We start from the raw sequence: 27,464 nt of genomic DNA, 5'->3' as shown, positions 1-27,464 counted from the left end.
CGCACACACAGACAGCACAGTTCAACTGGTTTACATTCCGTTCAATAAACCACTTAATTTGACAGATAGCCTCTTCAATGTGGAAGTTCAAAGCGAAATCGCCCTTTTAAAAACATTACACGTAATTTATACGTCATTAAAAGTGTCTTTTTAACTGCTTCACAACCACTCAAGTTTGTCCACGACCTGCTTCCGTAGCGTCGACTCTCGCCGCATGCGTACCGCTTACCTTCGAAACATCTTGCTTTTCACGCGTGTTGAGATCTACACTTCAGCAAAGTCTGTTTTTAAGCCAGAAATTGTGTTCATATAAGACGTGTTGTTGATCGATATGGGAGGACAGGCTAAGGGCAAACAGAAAAATAAACCGAAGAGGAAAGAGAATCGCCCAACCAGGGGTAAGTGTTGATAAGTATAGTTTTGCTAGCTGTTATTGCAGTGTGTTATGTTACAATCACAATGACAGTAAGCAGTCGATATATATTTACTTTGGTGTATTCCCCTGAGGAACTCGAATGAATTCCCGAAACAACGATTCCTCTGTTTCATCACAGGAGATGCAGGATTTGTTGGGTTATCACCCCAGGACAGGATGAAACTTAGAATGCATGAGAAAGCCAAGAAGAAGACAGCTGAGAAGTACACTGTTCAGCAGCTACTAGAGAAGGTAACATAAACAAAGAAGACACTCAGATCTAGCATGTCTTTAAGGTATATGTATGTATGTATGTATGTATGTATGTATGTATGTATGTATGTATGTATGTATTAATCTTGGTCACCTGTTACATGTTTGATGTTGTGCAGACAGAGGAATGCATGGACGGTTTTGACTTTGACATGGCTGGCCTTTTCTGCCAACGAGCACTGGATGTGGAGCCCACCAATCTGCAAGCTCTCGATATGCTGGGACACATCTGCTCTGAACAAGGAGACGCCACCAAGGCGAAGGGAATATCTTTTAAATAGTCTTGCACTGACTCGTGGCAGTAATTCAGCTGTGGCATTTCTGTGTCGTTCTTATGCTGTTGTTGCCTCCTTGACCAAACCTTTAAGCTTTTCTGCGTGCAGTGGAGCTGAGCCCTGATGTAGGCCACAGTAAGTACATGTACCTTGGACAGATCCACACTGGCCAGGAGGCTGCAGACTACTACACCAGAGGGATACAGGTCCTACTGTCTGCATTGGACAAACAAGCACAGACCACTGTGAGTTCCCACTAACAAACATGTACACAAAAGCACATTCATTCCCTTTGGGGGTTGATTTAGATGTGTTTACAGATGGAGAGAAGACACCAGTCAAAACTTTAATGTAATATTATATGTCTTCACAAGAGGGTGCTGTTGGATAATTTGTTTCTATCTGTTTATCATGATCAGAATAGACAAACATGTGTGCGAAGACATTTGTAATAAACATTAACTGTTGTAAAAACAGTATCTAAAAAGGTATATAAATATAAATAACTTCACTCGTATATGGAACACCAATGTCTCCTCAGCTGGGACTGATAGTTAAGAGTGGTTGAGCATCATTATACACGAGCCTTCATTTTGAACAGCCTTTTGATCCTGGCTTGTGGATCACTCCCAAAGATCTATCTCTATTAATTTTTCAAACACACAAAGCTCAAGGCTGCTAAGTGTCCATATACTCACCTATCTCGCAAACAAAAAAACCCCCTGAATTTTGATCCATGTCTGGATCCCCATCGTTTCTTCCTTGGACCATAACCTGCCTCCCACATTAATTTTTATCCAAATCTGTCCTCTGTATTATATTGTACCATGGCATGTAATAAAGATGTAACACTTAAATTTACTCTGATTAATACAACATGTTTACATCTTTGTGCAAGAATAATGTAAATAGTAAGGCATATTTTTTCCATATAACTATGTTGTAGTGTAAAGGTGCTCTGAAATATTATGTAATGTTACTGTAGCTGTGGATATTATTTTCAGTAAGTAAAGAAATGGAATGACAATCTCTGGCATCACAGCTTTATTCTTTGTTTTTCTTTCATGTGAAAAAAATGAAACCTCTTTTACACATATAAGTCATTATAAAGCATCATTTTCTGCAACTACTTTGTGAAGCATAAGTGTAGATGTTGCTGAAATCTTTCTTTCTGTTCAGTTGCCCCAATAAAGCACAGGGTGTGACGAAATACTAGGAAACTTAAGCAGCCTTCATCCATATATGACCAGACAATTAGTGTTTCACTCTGATGCATTAAATTACCTTATATTGGAGCCAGAAGCACACGAGGCAAATCATATGCCTGGATTAAGTCAATATGGCAGAGTGGATGAAATAAGCCTGGCCAGATAGAGTTTCCTCGGTGTTTCTTCATTTTGTAATAACAATATTCATGTTTATTAACGTTTGATTTATCTGGCTCGATCTCTGTTATTTTAAACAGGCTCAGGCTGGAGCTGCTGCCCAACCAGAGGACACTGATCTTCCAACAGCGAAGGATGTTAGTGTAGCCTACTGCTCACTCGCCGAGATTTATCTAACAGACCTCTGGTACTGGTGAAAACAGACTTACACCTATGACACATGCAACATCCATTTAATGTCGCTGTCTAATAATGTGTGTGTGTGTGTGTGTGTGTGTGTAGCATGGAAGAAGGAGCTGCAGACAAGTGCAAAGACTTTATTGAGAAAGCATTACAGTATCACCATGACAACCCAGAGGCTCTACAGCTCATGGCCAGTTACCTGTTCAGTACAGAAAGAAACCAGGTCAGCACACACACACACACTCACTCACTCACTCACACACACACTCACTCGCACACACACGCATGCATGCTCTTACACATTCATTATGAATTATCACCACATTAAAGCAGGAATCTGCTGAGTTAATTATTCTGAGCAAATTGAATTGTATGCGATTAATCAGCAGATGGACGCTTACATAAACACACACGTACACAATCGGGTCATGCCAATAGAAATGTTAATTACTGGGCAGATCATTGTGTTCATGTCGTCATCTAATAAAGAAAAAGGATGAGGAAGCAGTCTATTCAACTCGGTTTGTAAATAATACTGTGCAGCTTCTTCACAGTCGAGAGAAATGTCCTTGTTAATATATTCCAATAATTCTTTTATAACCTCGCTGTATCATCTGTTGGGAAACCTGAAAACTGTCTGAAATGTATTCTTTAAAAGTAAAACAAGGTTTTCTCCTTTTACTCATATGCTGTAGAAAAGAACGGCTTTAGAATTTTTTTATATATATATATATATATATATATAGGCAATATGTCGGCAGTGAATATCTCAAAACCTGGTTAGATGAAACCGTGTGAAAAATGTTTCTTCCCCAGACGAGGAAACTTTAGAACTGAAGTGGATCTGTAATACTAGCTGTAAGCAGCAGGGGTCAGGCTGACTCTACATACCTTTTACAGAACCCCACATCCAGTAGCTGAAGGCTCTTTTCTAATCCTGTGGTAACATTTCAGAATATATATGAACAAACTAATTTCATATTCAATTAATCCAAACTTAATTTAGACTTATAGATCCTTCTCGATGCAGCCTGAAGAAGAACATCTTTTTTTTATTTTTATTAAATCCTGCTGATTTGTGTTTCTGTGAACTTTAAATATATATATATATATGCATTTCTCTCTCTTCAGGAAGGCAAAGAATACCTGCTGAAGAGCGTTGCGTTGTGGCTCCCTGCCCAGAAGGAGAGCATTGCTTCCTCCAGCACAGAAGGATGCATGCAGGTGAGTTGACGCTGGCCTTGGTATTTTCCTCTGACATCAACCCAGACCTCATAAGATCCTGAGTTATTTATAAAGCACTTTCATCTAACTGGATTGTCACTGTGCAGTAAACACACACATAAGGACAGCAGGCGAAATGAAAAGTAAGAGATTATAAAGTGAGGGGATAATAATAAAAAAAAAATTAAGACCGAGCAAATACTTCTCCAACTCGTATGTTTGTGCATGAAATGTACACAAGAAGGTAACACAAGAAAAAAAAACCCAAAGGATTTCACTGAATTACTCCTAATATATGGCACCAGTTAACAATTAGAAGTGGGCAAATCTAATTAGCTGGTTACATGAAGATTGAAATCCCAGTTGTAGTAAATTTACAGTGTTGTACTAGGTTGATTTCAAATTAAAGCTTCAGTGTGTAACAACTGTCGCAAAAACAATGCTAGTGTCACCACCAACCTAGACTTAACCCGTGGCTCAGGTGAGCCAGGCAGAGCTTAAGGATTCTAGGTCCATATTTCAACTTTTCTCTTTCTATATTTGTTGCAGTGTCTCTCAACCTCACTTATGTTTCAGCGAACCAGGGTTAGATTAAAAATCCTGCATCCTCTTCTTTAAGGATGCAGGATTTTTACCCTAATTTAACAAATTCAGAGTCATCGTGATGGTTAAATGGCTTGTTGCGGGGGAGATTGAGGGCTGTCTCCATTTCCCCTACCGTCTTTTAGCGGAAAACCAGCCTTGCCAAGATAGGGCCGTGTGCCCGGGTTAGTTATCATAAGTGGGAGGTCACGCAAGAAACACAAATTGCTTTACAGTACTAGACACACGCACACCCTTGCCAGGTACTGGCAATAAGATCACGGCATGATGAATGTGTGACTGTTCGGTGAGACGTTCATCATGGCAGAGCCACATGCGAGTAAACCTCAAAACCAGCTTTTTTTTTTTCAAAAAAAACAAACAAAAAAAAGAAACATTAATAAAACGGCATGGACGTGGCTCCACGGCTTGTGTTCGCCGTCTCCGTTAAAAACAAATGCACATGGTCAGGAAAAGCGAAGGGAGTGGTGAGCGTCACTGGTTTGTTTTTACAACGGTGAAGATAAAGCGGCAGGTGATGTTTATACGGTGGTGTTGTAAAAAATATGTACTCCGACCACACTTGCAAAGTTCCGCTTGATTATTTGTTTACCGTAATCATGTTTCAGAGATCTGGGAATGACTCCTTAATCTATGGTTTGCTGCCAACTCGCTTTACAAGTGTAGCTAACCCTAACCCTATGCTTCTGCCTTCCCTGAATTGTGTTGTAAAATGTGTCACTCTGTGTCACCAGCGATATGAAAATAAAACTCTGATGGGTTAAATCAACATTGTGTGAACTCATTAGACGATGGTTTGAATCTAACTGATATTCCTTATTCCTATATTTAAAGGGGACATATTATGAAAAATCAACTTTTTAATCATTTAAATCCTTATATTTGGGACTCTGGAGGCCCCATTGGTCGGCAAAGTGTGAAAAAAGATGACTCACTCATGTTTTTGTGGTCTTCCTCAGTCTAAGTACAGGAGATAAAACACGCAATGTTGACTTCCGCACTCATTGGGACGTCACGATGCGCTGAATTCACGGAATTGTTGTCTCGCGGAGCTCTGCTTTTTCCTTAAAAACATGCAAGTCCTGGCGAGGGCAACGACATCCAAAACCAAAAGTCTGCGAAAAGTTCTATTCTTGGCTCCACAGTGCAGCACAGAGTTCTACACAAACTTCCAGCCTCGGAGGATTTATCTGTCCAGTGGATACATGTTATATATGATGGCAATGTGCCTGCTAGAGCCTGCAAATGATCACTTTTCCAAATGCTAACTGCTGTTAGCTCCCAGTAGCCTCTGTGGCTGATGTCATTTCCTGTCCCTTATGTTTCGTTTAACTTTTTTTTAAGGTGGACCTTTAAGGTGGGCCTATAGAGATACTACTAAACAGAGCGTTCTGAACAGGGCTGTTTTGGCAGGGTGAGTGAACTGCTGTGGTGCTTCATCCTTATGGTATTTTGACCAAAGCATGTCACAGACATGTTCGTTAGGACACCAGGGAACTAGGTTCACTTTGAGAAATAGGGTATAATATGTCCCCTTTAAAAGTTACATACAACTGCTGACACCTTCATCACACTTCAAATGTTTTAAGCAGACAGACAAAGGAATGATGTCAGTGGACGCTTGTGCAAACCCTCACTGCAAGGGTGTTGATCTTGTCCTGTTTTATTTCCAGAGTGAGGTTCCTCCGTACGAGTCTCGCATCACAACGGCCAAACTGCTCATTGAATCAGAAGAATACGAGGTAAAAATGTTTTTCTGCTCTCACGTTGTGATGTTGTCGTCGGTGTGTGTGTGTGTGTGTTTGTGCCTCATGGATGGGGCGCAGCCTGTTCTTTGTATTATTGTGTACATGTGTTTGTGTACTTTCCTTTGCTGCTGAATAGCATTGAAGCTGGGAAGCCCTTGCCTTGTCTTTATCCCCTTCAGAGTTGAGTGTCAATAATTGAAGAGCGGTATTTACTGAGCAGGAAAGGGGTAAGGGGCCATGCAGGGGAATAGGGATGAGGGGGAAAAAGGAAGGAGAAATCTTTATTCTGATGAATGGCTGCCATATATGTGATACAGTGTCCTTGTCCAATAAATTACTCATCAGTTTATGGTATTATGGGTTCTATTTCAGTGGCTCAGTATCTTTGGTTTGGTACTAAAAACATCTTAACACTCATTAACGTTAATGCTCAAGTCATTTTCCCTGATAGCTAGAAGACCAGCAGTTTAGAGATTACACAAACAGTACACAAGAAGAAATGCCTCAACTTCTGTAATATGTGTGTGTGTGTGTGTGTGTGTGTAAATGTGTGGTGGGGAAGATGGGCTGTCAGGTGTATCAGTAAAATTACAATGTCTCGGTCCACGGTTTCTGACATGTCGTTTGTCTTCATCATCCCGTTGGTGTCATCAAGCTGGAAACACAAACTGCAGAAATTCTGAGCACTTCATAACATGAATATTTGTGCAGTGCACACAAACACACGTCTGGATATAAATATCCGTGCGCACAACTTTGGTCACATTCGCTCGCAGCCATCAGCTTTCAGATTTACACATTTCTGATGGTAATTGGGTTAAAGGTTGAAAGAGACAAGAAACAAGATATTTTTTTATCTGTCTCTCACAGACTGAGACTTTGCTGAGTTTGACAGTTACATCCTTTCTCCCTTTTCCTCCCTCTGCTCTTTTGTCACTCGTACAAACACTCGGTCTTAGTTTTGTGCTCAGTATCTCTTCCTGTGGATTAGGAATCTATTCACAATATAAACACTGTGCAAAGCTGTGTACTTCCAGTCTGTAAAGTTTGTAGTTATGCCAGAATATGACAATTTTTTTGTCCCTGATGAATAATTATTTTGGTTTTTGAAACATAACCAATGTACTTGTGTTCTCCGTGGGCTTTATATAGTAAATAGGCATTTCTTGTTAAGTTCACCTTTAAATAGCAGACACAGAAGCAGAACTACAGCATTCTTTGCCCAAAAGGACTTGTCTGTCTCAATTGCAAAGTAACTCTGATGAATGCAGTTTGGCTTCGTATATTCAGTGCAGGATGTGGGTTGAATTTGAATTGTAGTGAAGAGGGATCATCTGCCAAAATAAAATTTCATAATATGATTACTTTGGCTAGGTAATCAGTATGTCATAATCATATGTTGATAGTTATTGGAAAGAAAAGTTGACATTTCAGTGCACGGTGGTGATTGATTTAATCACCAAAAATGATAGAGATGTTTTCCTTAGTGGGTGGCTGTGGTGCATAAATAACGTTTCATCATTTATGCTGATAGGTGACAGTCTGGAGAAGATCCTCATTTGGCCTTTGCTGTGCATAAAATGGCACCTCTGCTTTGTTCCCTTTCTTTTAGTTTTAGTCATTACAAGTAGGGCTGCAGCTAACAATTATTTTCATAATCAATTGGTCTTTCTGGTCCAGAAAATAACAGAATTAGTAATTTAAAAGGTGCCATATGTAAGAATGTGGCCAAAAACGGTTACTACATTCAAACTCAAAATACCGAGGTCTTTTAGGTTTCGTTTTCTGACGTAACTGGCAACCCGTGGTTGCTCGGCAGCTGAGACTCTACTGACTGCAATGATTGGTAGACGGCGGTAGGTGGCGCCACATGCCAAAAACATGATTTCAAAACATAAACATGATTTGCAGTCTGCGAAATATATTTTTTAATGCAAATATTTTGGCTGTACTGTTGTTGTTGGTGAGTTCAGTTTGTTATATGAACATTATTCCTGAGTCTCTGTGACATATTAGGAGGATTTTATGGCCAGTTGCTTTAGATTTATTACATAATGCACCTTTAAATCCTCAAAATGACGGTTCTTAAATGTCTTGGTTTGTCCCCAAACCAACATTATTCAGTTTTAATGATTTTTTTTTGCCACATGGATCAAATAAACCAGACAATATTCAGATTTAAGAAGCTGAAAAATCCGAAAGCTTGTCTCAATAATTAAAAAAGAACCCTCAAACCGATTAATCTATTATCAAAATAGTTTCATTTAGTAATCGATAAATAATCGAGTAATTGTTTCAGCCCTAGTTACAGGGTATTCATTTTCATGTGATATAAAGAAATGGTCCAGCAAGTTGGTGCCAATGGGTAACCTCTGCAAAAAAAATGCTAAACCTCAAAGAAGGAAAGTTTTGCACTTAAATAATAGCATAGTGCTGGATAATCAGTCTTCTCTTAGACATGCAATGTCTGTCAAGGCCACAGCTGCCACAATTGTTGGATCTAATGGATAAATCTTTTTCAAAGAGAGCTTTTCTGTTCAGTTTGAAAGCTCAAAGAGGACTTGAAAAGCTTTACAAGAAGCAAGTCATTTTTCCTCACTGTGTGGATATTTTATGGCAGATTGTAGACGGAGTCAGGATCATGGAAACCATTGCATTAAATGATGCTAAAAAGCTACACGATGTAATTGTTTCCTATAGTCTGTGTGAGGGCAATGTGGGTTAATGAATCCATGAAAACATCATGCGCTGCTCTTCTCAAATATGTATATCTGTGCCACTTCATCTGGAAGAGGAGCGATTTGTTTTCCCCTTTTGATTGTTTTTGAGGAGAAACACTTGTTAAATCTATTTGTTATTTTTCGGGAAATGGAGAATGAGCGTGACAGATGCTTGAAAGCAGCTGTGACAAAACTCTGTGGCAATGATTGTTAAACTGAATGGTTTTCTGAGCCTGTTTCTGTTGTGTTATAACACCTATTTGATAGTAAATGACAACAGTTTGAATTAGTGGTTAATTATAATTGAAAATGCTCAACATTTGCTTCCATTAGGGTTGGGTGTGATTAAAAATGTAAGTAAGTAAAGTTGATCTCTGTAGCACATTTAAAACAACCGCAATTGAAGTGCTGTGAAAACGATAACGACAATAATAGAAATATCACAGTGACATAAATGATCACAACATAATTTCCTCAAATATCAGTATGACAAGCACACTTTGAGATTATAATTGCTTTGAAAATGTGTGAAACGTTTAATTTTCACTTAAAAGTTCAATTATAGACTGATATTAAAAATTCTACTTTTGGCCTTAGGTTCCATCTGCACATATGGGAGAATGTTTTTCTTTTGTGTTTGTAAAACAATGTTGGCCAGAGCAAAGCAGCATTTTGGCAAATTGCGACATACATTTTTCATTTCTTTTCTTTTTTCCTGATTATTTATGGGACAAACTACTTATACTGAGATGACTTGTATATCAATCAGCAGACAGAAGAAAAAGAGAGTTTTGGTTATCTATTAATCATTTACGGCATCTATAAATGAAAACAACAAATCGTTATCTGGCTTTAGCCTCTACTGTGCAGTTCTCTGTTTTTCTCTGTTTTTCTCTGCTCAAGTGAAGTCATTGTTTTTTGGACATTTTCATTTAACAAATGTTCTCTGAATGGTTTGACTTAATTCAAGTTTTAATATCCTGCTTTGTGATAGCAATAGCCCTCATAGAGAGAATCTTCTTGGGAAATTGCATTGACTTCCATTCATTTGCACATCTTAAAGGTCCCATATTATGCAAAATCAACCTTTTAATCATTTAAATCCTTATATTTGGGACTCTGGAGGCCCTATCAGTCGGCACAGTGAAAAAAGAGGATTCACTCATGTTTTTGTGGTCCTACTCGGTCTAAGTACAGGAGATAAAACACACAATGTTAGCTTCTGCATTCACTGGGACGTAGCAATGCGCTAAATTCCTAAAATTGTTGTCTCGCGGAGCGCCGCTTCGTCCGTAAAACACGCGAGAGTGCTGGTGAGGGCAACAACATCCGAAAACCGGAAGTCCACAAAGTCTGCAAAAAGTTATATTCTTTCTTTTTTATATTTCTATTCTTCAGCACAGAGTCCTACACAAACTTCCAGCCTCAGAGGATTTATCTGTCCAGTGGATACATGTTATATATGACGGCAATGTGCCTGCTAGAGCCTGTAAATGATGACTTTTCCAACATTATTCCTAACCTTAACCATAACCAGTTAATGCCCAACTAACCTTACTGCAATTCAAATTTTAGCTCCTAAGAAATTAGATTGTCTCATTAGGACCTGATTTCGGTCTCATTGAGGACTACTGATCCTGACAAGGTCAGTGCTTGTACTGGAAAAGGTCCTAAAGAGATAACTACCACTCATTGACTTGCCACATAGCAAACAGACGGACATATAGACAGGCGGTATCTCATGACAGACGTTAACGTGTCTGCTGGTGTAGTTGTCACAGTAGCTGATGGAGAGTTACTTCCTTTATCGTTGACACTCTTGACACTTGCTTTTATGTTTTGCATTTAACGTTTCTGTATTTTTTTAAATTTAGCCCACGATTGAACGCATTTTGTGCTTTCCAGTGTTGCTTGGAAGTGCAGTTACCACTGACAGCCCTAGGATTTATTTACTTAAGTGTAGACATCCCTGTTTGTGTGTGTGTGTGTGTATTTGTGTGGGTTTCTGTGTGTTACAGATACGGCTTGCCCTCACTTGTAAAGTGATTTGTCTTTCTCCTGTCTCGACTGTGCGCTCCGGTAAAATGATTCTGTTAAACAAAATTGCCTCTCTCTCCCTCGCGCACACACTCACACACTCACATACACACTCACACACACACACAGAGTAGCCAATATAAATTAGTTTCTCCCCTGAGTACTCTTTTTTTTTTTTTTTTTTTTTTAACAGCTCTTGAAATAAAGAGGACAACATGTATATGGTGTTTTGCTGCATGTTTCTGACTTTGCAGTGCATCATTGTTGTTCATGGACCAGTTTTTACGTTGTTTATTATGTTACCTTTTTGAACCCGTCCTTATAATTTCTCCCCTCTTCCCCCCCCCCCCCGTCTCTCCCTTTATCTTCAGAGGAATATTAATCTTGTTGTTTAGAGCGTAAGGCTGCTTAAGATTCTCTGAATCTTTAATCATTTGCCCCTGGGTTGACCAGTGTTGTTAGGAAAGAGTGCAGCTGGAGATGATATAATGGTTATCACTTCTCAGTTCTCACTTATCCTTGTTCATAGATATCTTTTTTGTGTTTTTCCGTTAACCCAAAACGGCCTACTCAATCAGTTGTTTGATATCAAGCCCAGGATCTTAAATCCAATCTCTTATATCTAGTGCAATACATTGATAGTCAAGCATATCATTTTGAGGCTGGGCATGAATTCATTCATCAGCTGGGATTAGGTGTTTTTGTTTTTGCGTATTTTTTAATTATTCCTTAATTGATTGAGAACAATAGTTGTTCCAGCAGATAATTGGTCTAGCAATCAATCAGCAGACTCCTTGACATGCACATTTGCACACCCTTAACGACACACTCTCAATTAACCTGGGTCTGCCTCAGTCTACCGAGGCAACGCACCCCTTTCTTTATCACCGCCAGGCTTAATGAAAAGAGAACGCCGAAAGAGCAGGAGGGGGAAGAAACTAGGAATCTCTCCAGCTAATAAGACTGCTTTAACAAGAAACAAGTGCTGCTTGTTGTGTTCACTGTTGTGTGTGTGTGTGTCGTTACTGCAGAATGTAGGTGTGTGTATGCATGTGCACAGCTGTGTGCATGACTTTTATTCTTGCCCTTCACCACGGGTGATTGGCTAACAGTCGACTCCTACCTGAAGTTGACAAAAATCAATATATCATCACCTGGGGCCTTACACACACACGCACACACACACACAGGCAGAATTTGCAATGGGAAAGGCAGAGCAATACAAACACACAGCCTACTTTAGTCGGGCTCTGTTTTCTGTAATAGAAACTTCCCACAGAAACTGACCCAGACAGTGACGCACAATGACAAAGGTCACCGAACATTAAACTCCTTTGAGACCAAGAAACTCTCTCCAGGACACTATAGAGAGGAAATCGCGAGAAATGTCTGAGAGGTGGAGTAACTAAGGACGGTAGGTCAAGCTGAGTTTTAGGTTTATGTGCTCAGTATCGTGGGGTTTATACCGAGAATATATAGGCTGTAAATGTCAGTAAATGGATGAAAATGAATATTGAACAGTGAAGCCAAAGTGACTATTGACCAGACGATAAGCACTGGTGAGAGCGTATTGACGGCCATGTCTGGTGTCTTGTTGATATCGACAGGGGTGTGTTTGTGGCACTCGCCTCATAGAAGCTTATCAGACCTTTTGATCGCGATGATTGACTGAGGTGCCTGGGAGATGCACAATACCCATGTGTTTCTGTTTGTTTGTGCGGCAGAGAACAAGCTGAATATTATCCATGAATGTGTTTACAACTGAAATGACTCATTTCTGATTCTGATTTTCTCTCCCTTTGCATTAGATGGCCGTAGATGTGTTGGAGGGACTTCTTGAAGAGGATGACGAGGTCGTCCAGGTAAGCACAGAAACTGTGTCCTTGCTGTTGCTGTCCAGTAATGGATTCTTGGCTATTAGATTCATAGTTGATACAAGCAGACACATCAGCTTTCTATATTAAAAAATACGGTTGTTACAGAATGTCTAGTGCCACTTTATAATCCACTCGTGGGTCACAGGAAGCTGGAGCCACTCTCAGCTGACATATGGAGAAGGACAGGTCGCCTGCCAGTCTATCGCAGGGTCAACGCACAGAGACGAACGACCATTCTTCTGTGGGAGGAAAACCCATATGCCTGGCGTTCATCATGCTGCTCTAACACCTATATAGTATAGAATAGAATAATGCAATGGTGGATGCAAATAAGTCAGCATGTGGGCCCTGAGAAGTGTAAAGATGCAGGTCAGAGAACATTAGCTGCGGAGGTGGAATGTTCTGCAAATAATTGCTCCGCGAATACAAAAGAATGTGGCTACAAGTGTCCCTGGTCCACCTCTGAACGTGTTAATCGTGACTGGATATGAGTACGTGTGTCTCCTCTGTGTGTGCATGTCCTCACACACAGAGAATATGACTGAAACCCTTAAATGGTCATTAGACAGTTGCGTAAATTGCAATACTTTTTGTGCTTCAGTAGCTACCGTGTGCTGTCAGTGCGCCCCAAATACTCGCTGTCAGTAGTGGCGGAAATGAAGGTGTGTCACTGAGTGTCGGATAAAAGAGCATTGTGGTGTTTCGCTCCTTCACCCCCCCCCCACCCCCCCCACGCACGCACACGCACCTCAGCTGACAGATTGAGAGCAGTCAGTGGGGGCTGAACTTTTAAACTCACTCTTGCGATGCACAGCTGTGACATCCGATGCACACAGTCACCAGTTCTCATGGTTTAGAGCGTGTTTCGTCATATCAATGTTGCATTTGTAGGTAGAGTAGTATTTGTGATGTCAGAAACGGCACGACAGACACGTTCAGCTACATAATTCACTCTCTCTCTTTCGCGCGCGAGCGCTCTCTCCGTCTTTCTCGTTTCTTCTCTTAAACACGGTTGATAACTTGTTAGCTCTTGCCTCCTTCGACTTGCGCTTGGTTATCTCAAAACCGGAGGCCTCCCTTGTACGATGTGAAGTATGCGCGAACAACATAGCTAGTTCCTTGCAAATCTCGTTTCAAAGGCTTTCCGCCGCTTCATGACGCTTTTGTTCTTCCCTCAGCAGCACCATATGGAAGCTAAGATGTGCCTCGACTTTGAAATGACAATAGTGCCAGTGATTTGATTGACAGACACAGCATTTATTTTATAATGCGTGCGCCTGACTGGGGTTGTGGTAGGTTAGAGTGAAGTCTCTGAAGTTTTAATTGGCAAACTTTCTCATGTTTTAATTTTGAGTGCTGATGCATAAACCGTCTTTGCTAGAGACACAAATATTTTCACAGTGGACCATCTGCAAAGACGTTCTCTAGCCTTGACGTCCCGTGCTGTTTTGAAGCCACACAGCAGTTCTCACTTTTGAGGGAGTTTACATTTTCATCTAAAGTTACTCAATTTCGTTATTTCATTCTTAAATATACACGAGGAGGGTATTTTTTCTAGGTTCTGCGTGCACAGTAAATGTTTTAATGATAAGAATACTTGGTGGTTCTGAAACATTAATACATTAATTCAGTGCTGCTGTTGCTCTGATAAGTGTGGCTGCAGGGGGTAGCCTCCCACTCTGCAAGCAGAGCAGCAATTCTGAATTCACTTGCGGCATTAGTTGATGTGTTTGTTAGCTAAATGGTTGATTTGGCAGAGGTGCAGGTCCCTACTGCCTCTGCCCTCCATGAATAATGAATAAAGCTAATATTTGTATCTTGGTGCTTGAAGAATAGTGGGTGGATGATCTTTGGCCTCAGATGAGAGGCACACACACACCTCCAAGTTGGATGAGAGTCGGGGCTTGATTGTATCAAGAGGTTGAAGAGCAAACTCTGCACAGCTAATGGGCTGTTGTTTTGAAAAAGAAAGACGACAAGCTTGTTTGTGGTGTGTGTGTGTTTCAACATGCTTAGTTAAAAATATGCCTCCCCCGGTCTCCCCTCGCTGTTTGAACTATGTGGAGCAATTGGATTATTTCAAAGCATTAATTCATCTTCATTCCCTCACATCTAACTCTGCAAGGTGTTCTCTTGATTTGAGTGATGCTCAATGGTGTGATAAGGATTGTTGTTGTTGTTGTTTTTTGCATCTGAAGAGTCTTAATCATTACCCCATATTGTAAGTACATGGAGCTTTGAAAACATCTCTATTACAGCTGAAATGTAATTACTGACAAATACAGTGTATTGTGATGAAAGACAGCTCGCTATGGGACCCAGTGGAGCAATACATAATCATAATCTATTGTTTTTGACATTATATTGTTCTGCAATTGACTGATGCTGTTCTTTTCCTCTGGCTTGCTCTAATCTAGCTGTTGCTGTGTTGTATATTTTGAACCAATAGCAGAGTATTTAAATTATGGATCTAAAGCTGTCTTCAAATAAGTGCACATGATCCTGAAAGTCTTCTTGTGAGAATATGGGGATTAAGGCCACATGATGCTTGAAGAAAGTCTTCATCAAATGCTTTACTGTGTAAATCAATCTTGTGCAGACCTTAATGTGCACTTTTCTTATTAACCCGGACGTGTGGCTGCAAAAAGTAATGTGCAGAGAAGAGGGAAAGTTGCCACATAACTTTGACGGTAAAATGTAAGCATTAGTGTTCACAAAGGGACACATTAACTAATATACTTCAGTACGCAACAGTACCTTTTATTGCACCCGTGGTCATATAAATGATCTAAGTTCTACATGTTTATGGTTTTTGCCGGAGTGTATAATTCGCTTTGAAATGCTGCACAAGACATGTGACCTTTTACGACCTTTTACGACCTTATACACTCATCATCACCTTTGCATGGTACTTTGTTTTGATGCTACATTTTTTTACTTTGTCATTTTAAAATACTTTTTTGGTAAATTGCATTTCTGTATCCAAGGTGATGAAAATGTGTTTCAGTGCTGCAATTCTTTGAAATAATTGATTTTTGAAGATGTTACCATTTTTAAGAAATCTAAAACTACAAAGCTTATCCCTCCAAAGTACCCAAAGGTATTATTAGCAGTTAGATAAAACAGACAGTTTACATCACAGCCTTTCAATTTTCACATGTAGGGCTGGGTATCATTCCAGATTTCCTGAATTGATTAAATTCTGATTCACAGGGTCCTGATCGGAATACATTTTCTATTAATTATCGATTAGATATTTCAATTTCTATGCCATGAAAGAGATTTTCACCAAATTGATGCTGCAATTTATACAAAATGTGTATTAGGGATGCAAATCTTTGGGTGCCTCACAATTCGATTCTGATTCTTAGGGTCTCGATTCAACCGATTCGATTCAAAGATTCTCGATTCAAAATTGATACAATGCATAGTGTGTTAAGGCAAATTATGGCATCAAAACAATACAGTTTGTATAAGATAATGTGATCACTCAAAGACAAAAGTTAACATTTATTCATTCAAAACAAATAAAAACTAACTTACCGAACCAAAAAATAACTTGCATAAATAAAAGCTTAGGCCTTTTTCTCCCAGAAGTTACACAAATAAACTGTACACAAATAACACAAACTGGTGTTTTTTTCAAAATAGAAACTTAACATAGCGAAAATAATAACAATTTAATTCCTATGTGAATCAATTTTTTCCCCCACCCCTAATGTGTATACTTTGCTCATGAGAAGAAGACAACAGTTGTTTTGAGGACAACAACAAATTCATCTGAAAAGCTGCATGTGGAGGTTTATCTGGTTCAAGACTACACATATTAAAAGATCAATGCAAGGATTTTGTGAATCATTATTGGATCTTCCAAATGAATATTGATATGAATTGAAGAATATATTTTTGAACCCAGCCCTAAAGCCTCGTGATGTGAGGAAGATCATTCGCCGAAGGAAATTTCATTTGATCATGTTTTTATTCTCTGACAAGAAGGGATACGAAAAATGTGTCAGTGATTCCGTGTGATGTGTGTTAAACAGGTTTGTCAAAAGAGGTCCTGGGATTTTCGTACAGTCGTGCACTGCGAGGGTTACAAATCTTTTTACCCTTGTCACTTGTTCACTTACTGCAACAAAGAACACTTTCTCTCTGTGTCTCTGTCTGTCTGTCTGTCTCTTCGCATCACACCCTCCTGCCACCCTCTGCCCATCTCTCTTTTTCTCTGTGCCTCACAGGTGTGGTATCTCTCTGGCTGGGTGTGCTACCTCCAGCTGGAAAAGGCAAAAGAGCAGCAAGATAGAGAAGGGAGGGAAGTGACGCAGGAGGAGACGGAGGAGTGGAAGGCACTGAAGGAGGCAGCCAGGTCGTACCTGACTAAATCTAAGAAGGTAATTCAGGTTGCGATACCTCCTTTCTATCTTTGCACAGACCTTCTAATGTCTTGACAAAACTTCCATTTGAATATTTCATTTTGATTATTTATACAAATCACATATTAGTAGATCGATCGAAGAGTGTAAATTAATTTAAAATGTAAAAGTTTCCTTGAAAAGTTGTGTAGCGGTGGGTTCTTGCGTGGGTCATGTCCCGCCACACATTTTCATGGAGATTAGTTTGTTCATTTGAAGTGATCCTGCTGCTAGTTGACACACAAACGGCGATGAAAACATAACCTCCTTGTTGGGTGTAAAAATAAATAGTCGCAGCTCCACTTCAACCATAAAGTGTTAGATGCTGTTTAAATATTAATGCATTGGTAATAATGTAATGCCATTAAATATTAACACCCACAAGAGCCATTTATTTGCAACGCATACTTTTTTTTTAGTTTTGATACTTATACATTTTCCAATATTACTAACCAGCGTATGCTAAATGAAATGAATACATGACTTTTACAGTCTTCAAACGTTCCTGTAGCTGTGAACTGCACTGTGTATTGCAACGGGTTAAGCGTTGTTTCATCACTGTCACAGTAGTTAAGACTGCCTTATCAGTTTTTTGTCAGAGAGGGAGCGAGTACATGTTGCACTGTATACATGCGACGTATATCAGAGGATTCTAACTAAGCTCTGTTGAAGCCACATCATTTAATCCCAAGTCAAATCTTAGCCCTCACGAATGAGATTCTGTCTCATTAGGATGAGGTTTTTGTCTTTATGGGAACTGCAGGTCCTGGCAAAACACACACACACACACACACACACACACACACACACACACACACACACACACACACACACACACACACACACACACACACACACACACACACACACACACACACACACACACACACACACACACACACGCACAGTGATGCGTCTCATTCATTCTGCCATTCTGTCAGCGAGTAATGCTTCTATGGAGCAGTGATTCATGTTAGTCTAAAATCCAATAGGCTTGTAAATCAGACAGCACAGGCTGAAGGATGGCAGGCACCACCTCCAACTTCAACCCCCCCCCCCCCAAACACCTCCCATCCCTCCCTCTGCCTTGTCTGCTCTGCTGTGTTCCTCCACAGATGAGTAGGGGCAGGACAGTGGCAATATATCGATGCCTGTCTCTCTGGCTAGCAGTGCAGTGACAGGCATGTCTAACCACCGTCATCCACTCAGGGTGTCCAAAAAGACGAGATCGAGGTGGGAATTGAACTGCCAAGAGGGAAAAAAATAAAAGGAAAAAGAGGAAAAACACATACAGATTTGAGCTTTGTGGTGAGAGTTAATAAAGAAAAAAATGCAATTGAGAAATAGGGGGAAAAAGCTGTTTTTGCACGAAGAGAGTTTGATAATAGAAATGGGTGGGTTGTCAGAGCGTGACAAGTAAACTCCAGTAAACTTTAGTGGAGTGACTAAGTGAAGCAACAGACGCAGAGTGATGTGAAAGGTAAATGTACAAAGTTCTTTAAAAGGTGAGGTTGGGGCAAAAAATGTCCACCTACAACTGTGCAGTTGAGATTGTCTTATATTTATATCTTTGTATTTAGTGTCACTATGTGTGTTAATTATTAATGAGTCAGTCTGCTAGATTAAATGGGCTCCAACAGGGAAATGAGGCCTCATTTAGGGTTAGGGTTAGAATTAGGTTACGTTAGGGCAGTGCTTCTCAATTATTTTCTGTTATGCCCCCCTTAGGATACAGAAAACATCCCCCCCCACACTCTCTCCCATGGCTATAAATAGTATAAGTTGTCTATAAAAATGTTATACCCGGAGACCCCTTGAGCCTTCATACCGTCGTGGTGACGGATACGCACTGCAATTTTCCCGCCTGATCAGTAGGGGTTGCTACGCAAGGTTGTTGTGCTTCTGGCTACAGTGAGCAATGGTGTGAGAGAGAGAGAAAGACTGTTGTTGTTGCAGCAAAATAACATTGAAACAGTGGCCATTTCTCACTTTTCTTTGTCCCGGGATGCAGTTTTAAGATAATTTGAGGCGAGAAATTAGCCATTTAGAGTCTAAACATGTGCTGTGTGTATTAAGATATGACGTATTTATAGTTTGGCAGCAACGTTGTAGTGGTGATCAGCTCCACCTCTGTGGACCCTCGGTGCGCACTGTGGCCGGCACAGAGCAGCGTTAGCTCGGCCTGTCCTGAGGACCAATCACAGCCCTTGCCGTCTCCTTTACGGAGTGACAGACGCTTAAAAATATTTCGTGCAGCCAGAGACGATGCAGAGCGTAGAGCACTTTACGCAGGAGTATAAATTGGGCTTAAAGGTTAGGGTTAGACATTTAGCTGTGTTGGTTAATGTTTGGATAAGGGGCTAGGGAATGCATTATGTCTGACAAACCATGTGATTGTCAGAGATGTGTATGGTTAGAGGAGTCAGACACACTCTTACACACACGCTCGTGCTTTAGTGCTGACAGAAGCAGGTCAACGTTGCTGTTAGTCAGTTGTTGGATTGAATATAAATGTAAATGCTTCGGCATCAAACCAACTGTTCAGCGAACATGTGGAGAAGCGACATTTCCACCATTTTGGTCAGAGATGACATGTTGTACACAAGCACAACGCTGATTTAGCTGCAGCCCTCCGCCCTCCCCCCTCCCCCCTCTTCCTCTATCAGCACTACCTGCAGCCTCACAGCAGGAGGTTGCGCTTCCTTCTGTTCTTCTTCTGTACTTCATTTCCTTATCTTTAAGAATTTTAAATCAAGTGGCAGAGATTTTCTGTGTTCTTTTGCCTTGATGGAAGATGTACGACACGGACAGCTGGATAGCAAACCAAAGGCAGTAATGCAGGAGCAGGTGCAGTTACTCGAGAGTGAAAGATACAGTGCTGGTAAAGGCAAGACATATCACAATTGAAGGGGGACAGTCCGCCTCCATGTCTGTTTACAGTCTGAAGTCATGTTAAATCACGCAAGTTATCCTCCCTGAAATCGTGTTATTAAACGAGATAACAGCAGTTAGCATTTGGAGAAGTGTTCATTTGCAGGCTCTAGCAGGCACATTGCCGTCATATATAACATGTATCCACTGGACAGATAAATCCTCTGAGGCTGGAAGTTTGTGTAGGACTCTGTGCTGCACTGTGGAGCCAAGAATAATACTTTTCGCTGACTTTTCCGTTGCCCTCGCCAGCACTGTTTTACGGACAATGCAGAGCTCCCTGAGACAACAATTCCAGGAATTTAGCGCATTGCGACCTCCCAGTCAGTGCGGAAGTCAACATTGTGTGTTTTATCTCCTGTACTAAGACTGAGGAGGACCAGAAAAACATGAGTGAGTCATCTTTTTTCACACTTTGCTGACTGATAGGACCTCCAGAGTCCCAAATATAAGGATTTAAATGATTAAAAATTGATTGATTTTGCATAATATGGGACCTTTAAAATCAAGCCATTGAAAATCCTCTAGTGTGGGGCTGACTTGACAGACACAATAAAGTATAGATTTGTATACACACATAAAACCATCCTGAACAGAACAGTCTTTCAGTCTTTACTCCATAATTCCTTACTCCACATTTTTTAAAGTGTGAAGTGAAGAATCTCTATATTTATTTGCTTTAAACTTTAAGTACATTAGAACAGAAGAACATTAAGGTGAAGTTGGGGAACAGTTATGTATAAATTAAGGTTAGGATTAGTTTTTGTAGTAAGTGGGTTAGGCAAGTAGTCATTTTGATTAAGGTTAGACTTAATGTCAATGTAATGTCATCTGAAGTCATGGTGGGTTGTGTGTTTGTGTGTTTGTGGGGGTGTGTGTGTGTGTGTCTGTGTCTGTGTCTGTGTGTGTGTGTGTGTGTGTGTGTGTGTTCTTAGCTGGTGAATAGTGGCAAGGGTAAAATCAATAGTGAACCGGACTTGAAATAGAAGTTGAGTCTCTGCCAAATAGGGTGCAATTGAGGAAGGATCTGCAGTGTATGCACAGAGGACAATGCCATATACATCACACACGTGTGTGTGCGCACGCAGGCAGCTAGGGCAAATGGAGGTCAAGAGCTTTACTATTTGATGTGGCTGAAAGGGTAGCTCATGAGCATGGATTGTGGATAGGGTTGGTCTGAGGTGGACTTGTCATGTAATTTTAATGCCTTTTCTTATCAAGGATGTGACTGGAGTGACAGAGGTGGTAAGTCACAGTTCTGTGTATGTGTCTGTCTTTCACCTTCAGGGACATGCCCAGTATCTCAATTTCCCAGTGAGGAAGTGTGTGTGTTTGTTTGTATGACGGCGAGAGTGCTGAATGTGCTGAAATAGTCTTATTGTTTTCTCACCGAAAGGAAATCATGGTTGGCTGAAATTCGTCCTACTCAGCATTTTAACATAATTATTAGGCCAAATGTATTGAAATATGCCACTTCTGATGTGATCATGTTGAAGCAAAGTTAGCTTATGACAGAGGATGGAGGATTTTTTTTCAAATCTTTAGAGCTGGCGGTTATGAGAAGATATTGACTAACTAATTTGCCATTGGACTGGAGACTACAGAATTTCCTTTTTTTTTTCTTTCTTCTACTTTGCTGTTGGCAGTTGGCATCCATAATGTTGCATTTTATGCCTCCTACTTCTCTTTCCGTCTTTTGAAAAATGGACAAAAAAAGCAGGTCTCAGAATGTGGAAGGAATTGGAAGGGAGGGCAAGATTTTGGCACCGTGTGCCTGTGCGTGCTTGCACGTGGACAAGATGTGATATAACGTGTGAAAGTATGAGGAGATGTGTCTCTTTCCCTGACAGGTAGGTCATTTGGTGAGAGTGGCCGAGTGCATGAGGGGAAAATGCTCAAGAGAAAGGCAGGGAGAATGACGGCATTAGAGAATAAAATGAAATGGGAGGTAAAAAGAAATGGGAAATTGAGGATAGATGTGGAGCGGAAGGTGAACAGTGATGGCATGATTAGGCTTTCATCATTTAATCAGTCTTTCTTTATTCAGTATAAAAAGGTCTCTACCGTGAAGGGGAAAAAATAATTCTTTTGATAAGGGATGTGTTAGGGTTTATTATTACATTTTTGTCCTCAGTGTACAGGACAAAAGATTGCAAATAATCTTTTCTGGACCATATAATAAATATATCGAAAGAAATTGAGGATATATGACATGAATAAAAAAAAAAGTCAAAGCTATTTGTACTGTGGTATTTCATTAATTTCCTAGTTTCAGAGAATTTTAAAAATGTCGCTGTCTCCGTTTTCATTCGAAAACTCCTGTGCTGCATTTTAGTATAGATGGTCACAAACGGAGACCTTTGGAAACAATGATGCAGTTGCTCACATTCACTCTCTGACTGGTTCTTTTCAGCCGTGACTCCAATATCAGCTGTGAACAAAAAAAGCTCCATTAAAACTAACATTCCATTTTTGCACTCGTTTGTAATTCTCGGAAACTTTGCAAACAACTGGAAGAGGAGCTGTTCACAGCCGCATGCTTCTGTTCAGTGTACCTGAATAATCGTGTGATATACTGTATGTTTTTAGGTGCATTACTTCTGAAACGCAGTTTCGCAGATCACAAAATGCTGTTTTTAAAGGGACACTACGTAGTATTTATGGATTTATATGACCCAACATACACTTTTTTATACATATTATGTGCTCCTGCATTGTCTTGTCGCTGTATAATAGTTTTTGTTTCATTTTCGTAGTGTTTCAAACAGTCATGTAAAATAACATGGTCACGGGCGGCTGTTGCATAGCCACTGTTAGCAGCGAGACGCCATGTTTCTACCGGAGCCTGTTAGGACAAACCCGAGAGAACAAATCAAGCGTCGCTTTACTTCTAGCGGAAGTCCCGCCTCCACTCTCTCCGCTTCGTCTGCTACGGCCGCGGTAGCTCGCCCTCTCCCTCGCCGGCTTCTGACAGCTCTACCGCGGCCACAAAGAGCTGTCCCTCTCCCTCACCCTCTCCCTCTCGTTGTCTAAATAAATACTAGAACCTCATCTGCTGACACGGAGAAAGACGACGAGGACGACATTTGATCGGCTGAGGATACCGTAGCGCACAGGGAAGGGAGGGGGGGTGAGCAGAGGAGCAGTTTGTAAATTTCAGCCTCTCCTCTAGATGTCACTCTAAACTACTTACTTCACCTTTAAATGAAAACACGGTAGTATGAATGTAGCCTAAACTTGCTGGCATCTTTTTGTGAGTTTGAAAATGTTTCCTCAGAGGATTTGCGTTGCTTTTATGAAACTTCATCCAGTAGTTGTCAAGATATTTCACTTGTGTCACCAGGTCAGTTGTATTCACCCTCTGTGGAACATGAATGTCTATAAGATTCAATAAATGTTGAGGGATCCTCGTTCAATTGAAACTACAAAATTGCCATTCCTTGGTGTTAGCATTGCTAAAAAAAGAGCGATTATCAAAACGCCAGAGTTTGTCAATGTTTGTGACATGTGTGTATGTGTGCGTGTGTGTGTGTGTGCAAGAGAGAGTGAGTTCTCATGGGGGGTAGTCAAGTGGACTTTGAGCTGTGAGGCCTTGAAATCAGAGCAGAGTGGACCATGAAAATGTTGTACAATTAGATGTTCACACTCACCCTCCCTCCGTCCGTCCTCCCTTGTCTGGCAGCTCTGTGGGCCGTGACGACGAGAAGAGAAAACGTCGGCTGCTGTAAATAAGAAACGCCTCTGTCTTTTGCGACGGCGGTGCTGATCTCGGCAGCGCTCGGCGCAGAATGTGAAAAAAGTAGCCCGTTTGTTGAGCTAGCCGAAAGCGACACAGTGAATGATCACGTCCTACGCGGCAGACACTGTGCTATTGATTTGTAATAAGTATCAACACAAACTGTGTTAATACAATGTCCCCTTTTAGCGTTGTGTGTATAGTACATCATGCAGTAATGTTTTCACATGTTCACTGTGTATCTTAACGTTTACGTCTCTTAAGAAAGACACTTACTCAAGGCTTTAATGGGCTTTAATTTGTTCTGGGTATTCAGCCAGACCTATTGTAAAACAAGCCCAGCTTGTACGAGTGTTCATTGTGGATCTCCAGGCACTTCAGAGGTACACTGGCAGAATGAAAAGCAGTGCTGTTTTTGTGTGTGTGTACTCATTTATGTCACCTCTTTAGGACCTTGTTTAAACACAGACTTTTTTCAGGGCCATTCGTCCTCATGGGGACGAAAGCGTAGTCCTGATGATTTCTGAGGCTTCAGTTAGAGCGAGAGATTGAGATGTGAATACTGGTTACATTAAGGATTAGGCATTGTGATCGGTTAAGCTGTCCAAATACATTTTAGTCAATGCAGTGCTCTGGCAAGAATAGCTGTGCAAACCTGCGTGTGTTTGTCTGTATACAGTATATATATATTTAAGAAGATGCCGTCTCTGCAGGTTGGAGCTCCAGGGAGGTGGAGCGCGACCGATGTCCAGTGACAGGGTCAGATTACTGGAGAGCGCTGACCCTCTCAGTCTCTTTAGAGAGCATCGCACACGCACTAAATATTCTTACACTCCAAATGAGTTCCCATGGGACGGCGTGTCTCCTGTCAGGACCTGCTGTTGCTTAGAGACTGGTCCTGGGGCAGAGCAGTCACACACTCTTCCTCACTCTTCTGGCCTCGTTACACTTTTAGTAAGAATGATGATGGCACTCGGCTGCTTGTTGTCCCTAAGCTCAAGTTAAAACTGTGCGTGTGAGCGAGTGTGTGTGCATATTTGGTAGACAAAATAGAATAATATTCCTAGATTGTATAAACCATTCCCCACTTGGTCTCTTTATTTGTCTGGTTTTGCTTCTAGGAAGAAAAGCATAATCATAAATTGCTGTATCAGTTGCAGTTACTCTGCGTCTGCACACAGAAAACATAGTGTGGTGCTGTGTCGTTAAGGGAAGGGCCAACACTTTTATCAACTGCTCCACTTTAAGTTCAGTAATTATACACAAGCAGAATATTTTTCAGAGATAAATCTACTGGCTACTTTGTGAATGTTATTTTTTTTTTTTTTTTTATATTAAATCTCGTATTTCACTGAGATAACAAATGTGACACAATCATAGGCCCATGCATGTTGCACCAGCAAGAAGAAGATAAATGGTGCCATGTGCAGATGAACAGCGTGTCAAAAACATAAACTGTTTACGAGCAGTTTGCAAGCCATGAATGCAGAAGCTGCTCGATATCCCAGGCAACTTAAGTAGCACTTAGAGATTAACAACCTCTGGTCTCTTCACGTCCCTCAACTCCTGGTTGTCCTGCTGCTTACTGATGTTGTTGTGATGCACTGAGATTCTCTCACTAACCAAATCTGAGTTTGTGTACTTTGGCATTTCATTTTCTGTACAATAGAGCTGAACAATTCATTAGTTTTCAATTTGTAAGTCTATTTTTAATTGTTCTGTTTTCTATACCAATTAAAAAACAAAATATAGGAAATAATTAATATAATTAAAGGTGATGTATGTAATACATATATACAAGAGCAACCTTTAGTGTTTAAAAGGGTTATTATAATCACAATTCAACATGTTGGAGAAGCGTATGCTGCCAGATTTTCTGAAATACTTAAACAAGAAGCACTTAAATACTTAAATAAGTAGCGCTGTACAGTCAGTTCAGTACAGTTCAGTTTGGTACAGTACGGTACGGTTTAGAGCAGTAAAGCCCTCGGTCAGGCTTGCATTTCTTTACTTGGTAGTCGTGGTTGGCCATTGGGTGACGCAACGGACCAAAACAAAAGCAGTTTGTGGCCTGCAAACGAACATTTCTTTCGTCAATATAGTGGCTGCGCCATTGTCATCGATTTAAATTCAACAGCTGATGGATGGATGGATGTTTCTTTAATCCCTAAAGACACATCATGGTAATTTTATGTCTCGATATAAATAATTTCCTACATATAACATATTTAAGTTCTCGTCCTTGCATTGTAGTAGAGTAATTAATAATTTGAATGTGTCTCATGTGGTAATGCTTGATCTAAAAATCGCAAATCAAATTGCAGTATTATGCCAAAAAATTGCAATTCATTTTTTTTTTTTTTTTTTTTAAGCCAAACTGTTTAGCCGTAATGTATAATCTACTTTGAATTTGAAATCCAAATGTTTGTCTTTTTCTTATTCATGCATTCATACCTAATTGTTTCCTTTCTCTTTTCCAGCTTTACAATAAGCTACAATGTGACGACCAGCCGATTTTAGAGCATGTGGAGCAGCTGCTGGGTGAGCTGGGAGGAGAGATGGAGGGAGAGGAGGGAGAGGAGGGAGACCATGACTTGGATGAAGACTATGAACCCTGTAGTGATGAGGAGGAGGTCGAAGCAGAGGCACCCATGGACTTCTGATTTCAAATTCCACCATCAACTTTTGTTTCTCTTTTTTTACCCGAGTGCTCTATCTACAAAGTGCCTTTATTTGACTGGTTATCCTTTCACAACACCCACTTATCAGCAGTGAAATATGAATTCAAGTGAGATGCACGAAAATAGTGCCATTAAAAACTGCAGTCCACTCAATCTCTTTGAGGTCAGTTGTTTAATGATTTGGGAGAAATAAATGCTTACTTGAGTAATACTTACTTTAATCTCTTTGACAGAAGGTTGTTGAGGAAAGAAATTAGTTTTAGAGCTTTATGTTTGTGCTGCGGCAAAAGCAAAACGATGCCTTTTCCTTACACACACACACACAGCCATACATGGTTTCTAGAAGCAAAGGTATACAATAGATGTGTTTACTGAGCAACAAAACGTTTTCATAGGCAACTTTTTTATTTCTGCAGAATTCCCTCTCAAGCTCATGTCATCATTGCATGATTAGAAAACTGGCTCAATGCTATGCTTATGAGTGAAGCCCTTTATTGTTATATAAGTTATGTACAACGCTTGCATTTCAATGTGATTCAGTTTATTCTCTATTTTCGGCTTTTTTTCACCCCCTATACAGTATGTCAACTCATTGAATACAACAGGACGAGACACAATAGAGAGAATTCTTTTTTTTCTTTTCTGTGCTATCTAAAGAGGCTGGTTCAATGTTTGAGAAAGTAGGAACACCTTTCAACCGAGTTTATGGTTTTTTAGCCTTTTGAAATTCTCAGTAGAATATATGTAATGTAATGCCATGGCAGACAAATAATGGGACAAATTCTTTCAATTCTGACATTTAAACATGACATTTTGTAACCAACACTGAAAAATAAAAAAAAATGAATTCACAGCATGACTTCATACTTTGCTTTTTTCTTTCCATGCACCTGCAGAATCTTTTTGAATCTCTTCTCTATTTATGTATTTTCACATTTACCCTGCGTTTTGTAAGGTTTTTCTC

The 27,464-nt window shown here is 40.3% G+C and overlaps 1 protein-coding gene across 1 annotated transcript; it reads left to right on the top strand.

Annotated features, from left to right (window-relative positions):
- The first annotated feature begins 258 nt into the window (after positions 1 to 258).
- On the top strand, positions 259 to 27,257 carry LOC310929982 (uncharacterized protein). Its single transcript, XM_083892861.1, has 11 exons — positions 259 to 398; positions 555 to 667; positions 808 to 954; positions 1,056 to 1,208; positions 2,429 to 2,535; positions 2,631 to 2,754; positions 3,663 to 3,755; positions 6,032 to 6,100; positions 12,672 to 12,725; positions 16,979 to 17,131; positions 26,300 to 27,257. The coding sequence occupies exons 1-11, from the start codon at positions 332 to 334 to the stop codon at positions 26,480 to 26,482; spliced, it is 1,263 nt and encodes a 420-aa protein (XP_083748987.1). The 5' UTR covers positions 259 to 331; the 3' UTR covers positions 26,483 to 27,257.
- Positions 27,258 to 27,464: the final 207 nt, after the last annotated feature.

This window comes from Microchirus variegatus (genome assembly GCF_963457635.1).
Source record: "Microchirus variegatus genome assembly, chromosome: 1".
Lineage (NCBI taxonomy): Eukaryota > Metazoa > Chordata > Actinopteri > Pleuronectiformes > Soleidae > Microchirus > Microchirus variegatus.
This window is presented reverse-complemented; position numbering and strand designations above follow the sequence as displayed.